Raw genomic sequence first — 7,219 nt, 5'->3', positions numbered from 1 at the left:
CAGAGCCAGGAGTAGCCCCTGTGCATCGCCTGGTGTGACCCAAAAAGCAAAAAAAAGGAAATAGAAACTTCCTATTGTTCTGTTAAAATAATTATGTAGAAATTTTTGGAATTTGAAATGTGTGAGTTAAAAGTAGATCAGCAAGATGATTGTTTAGAGGTTACATCTTAGACTACTTTACCCAGTAACTTTTCAGTCAGATTAATTTTGTAAATGGCTTCTTGATTGCTACTAAAATAGTAGAGGGTTAGGAGATAGTCAGAACTGGGTTAATTAGAATCAAAATCTATTTTTTTTTGAGGCCACAGCTGACAATGCTTAGGGGTTGCTCTTGGCTCTGCATTTAGAAATCACTCCTAGCCGTACTCAGGAGACCATATGGGATGCTGGGGAATGAAGGTGGGTAAGCTGTTTGTCTCTCCAGCCCCTCAGGTTACACATTTCATAAAATCTCAAAGTTACAAAGTTGTCCATGACTGGCTTTCAGTCATACATTGTTTCAACAGCCATCCCTTCACAAGTGTTTATTTCTATCACCAATTTCTCCAATTTCACTTTTGTTTTGTTTTGGGGCTACACTTGCTTGCAGTTTAGGCAGTGCTCAGTCCATGATGGGTTCTAACCTCTAACCCATTCCTTTGAGCTATCTCCCAGGCCCCATTGCTGTTTCATTAGGGGAGAAAAGCCAAAACCAAAGCCCTGTGGGGCAGTGAGGAGGCTCACGGAGCTAGAGTGCATGCTTGGCATGCAGGAGGCCCAGGTATGATCTTAGTACCACTTGGTCCTCTGGGCACCACACCGAAAGGCCTCAGAATGGTAACAATTTATAAGTTATATCTGAGTAAAACAAATGTATCAGTTAAAATGAACTAAGGAGCCAGGGAGTACTGACCTACCAAGGAGCTTTCCTTGCCTTTGGCCAACATTGGTTTGAATCCTCGCACAACTCAATAGTCCCCTGAGCACCTCTGGGTGTGCACTCCCCCAGTCTCCCCTCAAATGAACAATAAATTCATAAAGCCATACTTGGTGATACTCAAGGGTTACTCCTGGAGGTGCTTGGGGGACTGTATGGGATGCCAGGAATCAAACCTAGGTGGGCTGCATGCAAGACAAGCACCCTATCTGCTGTACTATCTTCAGCCCTCGAAATGAAAAGGCTTTCTGGGTGGTATGGGTCATACCTGTGGGTCCTCAAGGTCACCCTCAATGGTGCTTAGGTGAACATCAGTGGTGCCATGGATTGAACTTCATGCAAGGTAAATGCCTTAGCCCCTGTACAATCTCTCTAGTCCAAGAAGTTTTTAATTTTTGGTTACATCAGGAGATGCTTAGGGGTTACTCCTGGCTGTTACCGGGGGACCAAATGGGATGCCAGGGATCGAACACGGGTTGGCCACAGGCAAGGCAAACTACCCTATCTGCCATATTATTGCTCATACCCTGCCATTCCAAGAGTTCTGATGTGCAAATCCACTCAAAGACCACACTATAAAACTTTTCTGGGATCCACCAGAGTGATAGTACAGCGGGTAGGGTAGTATCCTTGCTTGCCTTGCATGCAGCCTAATCAGGTTGGATCCCTGTCACCGATCCGCTGTGTCATGTCCCCTGGTTCATTTGGGATTGATAGTCATTCCCCCAGCTGATGAAACAAAGAGTCACAGGCTGGTGGCTTCAACATTTATTGAAAATAGCTGGGCTAATCGAGGGAAAGAGGAACTGCTTAAAGAGTCGGGGAACAGGGATAGAATGGGAAACGAGGCTGGGAAGTACAGCACTTCGAAGTTGAACATAATCATGGAGAACTGGCAGTGCTCTTGGGGCGTGAGATGTGCCTTGGATGCACTGTGTTGGGTGAAACTATGGTAGGAAGGGTGATTTGGTGACTCAACATAAGCTTTCTGAGAGGGAGGAAAGTCGACCCAAAGTCAAACTGAGCTGCTGGTAATATATGGGGCAATGATTCAGCAGATTCTGTTAACTGAGGCACAGCAATTACAGATTATGTGGAGACAGCACCTCTTTTGGTGCTGTTTTTCTCCATCTTTGGACCAGTGTCTCTGAAGCCCTCAGCCTTGAGGAAAATTCTGGAGGTTTACTCAACAAGGTGAGTAAAGCCCAGGTAGTTCGGAAACAGTGCCAGGAGGGAATCCAACAGATCTCCAGCATCCTATATGGTCCCTCAAGCCCACCAGGAGTGATTCTGAGCACATCCCCTAAACAAACAAAACCCAAAAACCCTTCAAAAACAAAAAACCAAAAAGCCTTCTATATTATGCTTTGATGTGAAAACTTAAAACATTAGGTAAATGTGAGTTTTCAACTCTATGACAGTTTTCAGCTAAAAATCTGGAAACAACTCAAGTGTCCAATGGTAATGGATGAGTGGATAAAGAAATTGGTCAATTGCATATAATGGGATACTACTTAGCTATGAGAAGAGTTGAAATCTTGCTTTTGGCTGCAACTTTGATGGGAATAGAGTGTCCTGTTGAGCAAAATAAATCAGAGTGTGGGGGCTGGAGAGAGTATAGTAGATCTAGTAGGCAAGTGGCTGACCGGGGTTTGATCCCCGGCATCCACTACAGTTCCCTAGCCGTGCCCTGGAGTGATTCTTGAGCACAGAACTGGGAGTAAGCCTGGAGCACTGCCAGATGTGGTCTCAAAACAACCAAAATAATAAATTGGAAGTGGAGAGATGGGCCGGAGAGATGGGTAGGGTGCTTGCCTTGCATTTGATTCCCAGCATCGATATGATCCCCAGGAATAATTCCTGAGTGCAGAGCCAGGAGTAAGCCCTGAGTACCACCCGGTGTGGACCCAAAACAAAACAAAACAAAACAAAATATAGTAAGGAAATGGAAAAAATTATTTGATTCTGACCCACAGAATTTACCAATATGAATATAAAAGCGGTTGGAAGAAGGTAGGGAGGGTTGAAATGGACCAAAAGGACCTAAAGGTAGTGGTGAGAGTATTTGACACTTTGGTGACCCTGATGTTGCAGTACTTGTATGTCAAAAGCACAAAAATTACAACACCAAATACAGTATAACAATATATTGCAATTATAATTGTCACTGTATAATTATCACTGTATCACTGTCATCCCGTTGCTCATTGAATACGTCATGGGCATATAACGTAATATAACACTTTTGGGTATCACTGTCACTATCATCCCGTTGCTCATCGATTAGCCTGGCAAGCTACCAAAGAGTATCTCGCCCGCATGGCAGAGCCTGGCAAGCTACCTGTGGCGTATTTGATATTCCAAAAACAGTAACACCATAATCTAAAAAAAAATTTCATTAGTACAGGAAACACTCCACACCAATTAAATCAGAGTATTTGGACTAATTATAGATGAAAATAACCAGTCCATCCCTTTTTATTGGGGGTTGCCCCGGGGACACTGTGCACCAGTGCTTAGGGTTTAGTTCTGGCTCTGTGTTAAGGGATTACTCTTAGTGGTGCTGGGGGGACCATATAACAACTGTAGTCGAGTGCAACGCAAGCTCCTTAACCCCTGTATTATATCTTTGATACCAATCCCTAAGTTGTTTTTTTTTTTTTTTTTTTTGCTTTTTGGGTCACACCCAGCGATGCTCAGGGGTTACTCCTGGCTTTGCACTCAGGAATTACTCCTGGCAGTGCTTGGGGGACCATATGGGATGCCGGGGATCGAACCCGGGTCGGCCGCGTGCAAGGCCAACGCCCTACCCGCTGTGCTATCGCTCCGGCCCCCCCTAAGTTTTTTTTAAAGTATCCATTGCATGCTATCTTCCTGATTCATTTTAGATCTTCCATCAGCTCCACCACGATGCAAATATTCAAGTGAAGACTATTCAATGATCAAATACTACTTCGAGGGCCACTTCCTCAGGAAATATACATATGTGTTCCATAGATGTTGTGTTTTCAATGTTTTCATCCCTGGGATTTAGCACAATATCTAAGGAGGTACAAAAATGAATGAATGCATGAATAAAAGCGTGAGAAGTGTGTAGCATCTCTTAGTGCAGGTTAAGGTAGACGTCAATCAAGAAACAAGTTGGGGGGGCTGGAGTGATAGCACAGCGGGTAGGGCGTTTGCCTTGCATGCGGCCGACCCGGGTTCGATTCCCAGCATCCCATATGGTCCCCTGAGCAGCACCAGGGGTAATTCCTGAGTGTAAAACCAGGAGTAACCTGTGCATCGCCGGGTGTGACCCAAAAAGCAAGCAAAAAAAAAAAAAGAAACAAGTTGGGGCCGCTCAGGGATGCCTTATGACGTCTTGGTGGTCTCCTGGCTGATCTTGGCTGAATTTCAGGATTGAGACACCTTCCAAGGAGTAGTGACTTCTTAGTGGCGCAAACAAAACAAAACAAAACAAAACAAAACAAAACACCAAAAAACACTCCTCCCAGGCTTTTTCCTTGGGCGCGCGCCCTCCGGGCGAGGGGTGGCGCTGTGGCGGAGTCGGCAGCTTCCGGCCGCATTTTCTCTCTCTCCTGCTGCCGGGGCCGGCACTTCCTGTTTTCGTTGGCCGCCCTCGTATGGCCGTCAGCGCCGTCCGTGCCGCCGCCTGCTAGCGCTACTCCTCCCGGGGCGAGCGGGCGCAGCGCGGCCTCCCCATTGTCCGCTTCTCCAGCGCGTGCTCGCGTGCGGCCGGCGGGATGGGCCGGGAGTCACGGTGAGGCCTGAGCGGGCAGGCGGCTTCCTGCGGGCTGCGGGGGATGGTAGGGGCAGGAGCGGGGTGGGGGGGCGCAGGCCTGGCCTGGCCGGGCCGGGCGCGACCCCACGTGCGGCCACTCGGGTGTCCTCGCCCTGTAGCTGGGCCCGCCAGTTCACACCCTCCCCAGGGCGGCCCCGGCCGGGGGTCCCGGCGCTGCGCGTCTGCAGCCCCGCCTGGACGCGCGTCCCCCCCGGGTTCCCTCCCTGCCGATGTGTTATTTCCTAAGTCCGTTGAGAGGAGTCTGCGGCCAAGCGTTTCCTCCACCCAACGGGGCAGGGGATGGCCAGGCATCTACGGGGTGGGCGGTGTGCGCATTTATTGCCCGAATATAGATCACACACACGCCCACCCACCCACCCCTTTTTTTTCCCGCTCTTGGGAGGTGGTGGTGGGACCCACCAGGCCTGCTCAGGGTGCTCTTCCGGCCTCTGTGCTTAGTGGGCGCTCCTCACTCTGGGGGCACGGTGGCGTAGGGGGGATGGAGCGGGGGCTCGACGCGAGGTCCTGCCTCCGCTGCCCCGATTTCATAGTTCTTTATGTGTTTCCTGGCGTGCTGGATCTTGGGGGCTGGGAAGTAGCATCCTTGTAGAGAAAGCTCTCGGGCGGGAGCCTGTTCACCGGTCAAGGCTTGAGATTTTATTTTGTCTCATTTATTTAATAGTTAAGTTTAGGAGGGAGGCGAGCCGACCGAAGCTCACAGTGTAAAAGAGACAGGAACCTCACACCCCTGGGACTCTGAGGGTTTTGTGTTATTTTAAAAAAAAAAATTGTAGGGCCGGAGCGCTCAGGGCGTTTGCCTTGCATGCACCCCAACCAGGCTTGATCCTAGGTATTTTATATGCTCTCCTAGTTGGCCAGGTGGGACCCCTGAGTGCAGAGCCAGGAGTAACCAACCCTGAGTACTGCCAGGTGTGGCCCAAAAACAAAAACAACTTTTTCTTATACGATTTTATTTATTTTTTGTTTTTTTTGGGGAGGTCACACTTGATGGTGATCAGGGCTTACTCCTTCCTGTGCTCCCCGGTCATTCTTGGTGTACTGCAGGGACCATATGTGGTGCTGGGTTTGAACTTGGGTTAGGTGCATGCAGGGCAAGTGCCCTGTCTGATGTGCTTATTATGAAACTTACTTAGAAGGATGGGAGGGGAGCAAGAACAGGGGCTTCTCAGTGGTATGTAGGCCTGCAAAGATGCATGGAGACAAGCTAGTGAGATTGTGTTCAAGGGAGAACACAGACTTGATAACTGGAGGTTATCAAGACAAGAAAACAGAAGGTTTTTGTTTTAAAGATGACTAGCAATGACTGGAAGATTGTAGATCTTGGATTTTTACTTTTATTTCTTATTTTTTTACTTTTTAAAAAATGCTAATAGTGCTTTATTGAAATGAAATTTATATTCATGGAATTGGAGTTTAAGGGTCGAGTTTGCCAAATACCAGGAAATAATGCTTTTTTTGTTTGTTTGTTTGTTGTTTGTTTTTTGCTTTTTTGCTTTTTGAGTCACACTTTTTGCTTTTTTGCTTTTTGGATGAACAGGGGTCACTCCTGGCTCTGCACTCAGGAATCAACCCTGGCGGTGCTCAGGGGACCATATGGGATGCTTAGAATTGAACCTGGGTTGGCCGCGTGCAAGGCAAACGCCTTACCCTATGCTATGATAGAGCTATGCTATCACTCCAGCCCCGTATACCAGGAAATATGCTAACTGCAAAATAAACTGCTGTGTAAAAACTGTGTAACTACAGAAAATTCTTGTGAAGGTGTTTTATTTACTTTTTTGTTCTGGGCCTATAACAAAGGCGGCTGTGCTAGGGTTACTCCTGACTCTGTTTGGGGCTTAATCGCTGTAGGTGCTCGGGATATCCTCTTGGGTCTAAACTGGGCTCGCAAAGTATGTGCTTAGCCCATTGAACTGTTTCTCTGGCCGTGAAGTCTTTCTTGGACTTTTCCTGGATGTGCTCAGGGATCACTTTCGCAGAGCCCAAGGGTCATACATGGTGTTTGGGAAGTGCTTATATTCTGTCCCACTTCATGGAAGTGTTATTTATTTTTACTCTTTTTTTTTTTTTTTAAACCTCTATTCCTCTCGGAGAGCCTGGCAAGCTACCGAGAGTATCCCGCCTGCATGGCAGAGCCTGGCGAGCTACCTGTGGTGTACTCGATATGTCAAAATCAGTAACAATGACGGTCCTCGTTCCCCTGACCCTGAAAAAGCCCCCAGTATGCCATTGGGCTACAGTAGCACATGATGGGGATTAATGGAGACCTTACTGGCTCCTGCTCGAGTAAATCGATGAACAACGGGATGACAGTGACAGTGATACAGAGGTTACGAAAACACAGTGAGGGTCCCGTAGATGGCTGAGAGCGCTGGGCTGTATGCCCTGCTTGTGGGGAACCCTGCAGTGCGGAGGGAGCGCCTCTGAACGTAGCCAGGAACATACTCTCTGCTCGATCGAGTTCTTATAAAGCAAGAGCCAATCCTTTTAATGTCCTG

At 47.8% G+C, this 7,219-nt stretch overlaps 1 protein-coding gene across 1 annotated transcript in view; it reads left to right on the top strand.

Annotated features, from left to right (window-relative positions):
- Positions 1-4,517: 4,517 nt before the first annotated feature.
- Positions 4,518-7,219, top strand: part of DDX46 (DEAD-box helicase 46) — a 48,628-nt gene continuing 45,926 nt past the window's right edge. Inside the window, exon 1 of the mRNA XM_055142423.1 lies at positions 4,518-4,679. Within this exon, the coding sequence (XP_054998398.1) occupies positions 4,663-4,679 (17 nt within the window). The 5' untranslated portion in view covers positions 4,518-4,662. The remainder of the gene's footprint in view (positions 4,680-7,219) is intronic.

This window comes from Sorex araneus, chromosome 6 (assembly GCF_027595985.1).
Source record: "Sorex araneus isolate mSorAra2 chromosome 6, mSorAra2.pri, whole genome shotgun sequence".
Taxonomy (NCBI): Eukaryota; Metazoa; Chordata; class Mammalia; order Eulipotyphla; family Soricidae; genus Sorex; species Sorex araneus.
This window is presented reverse-complemented; position numbering and strand designations above follow the sequence as displayed.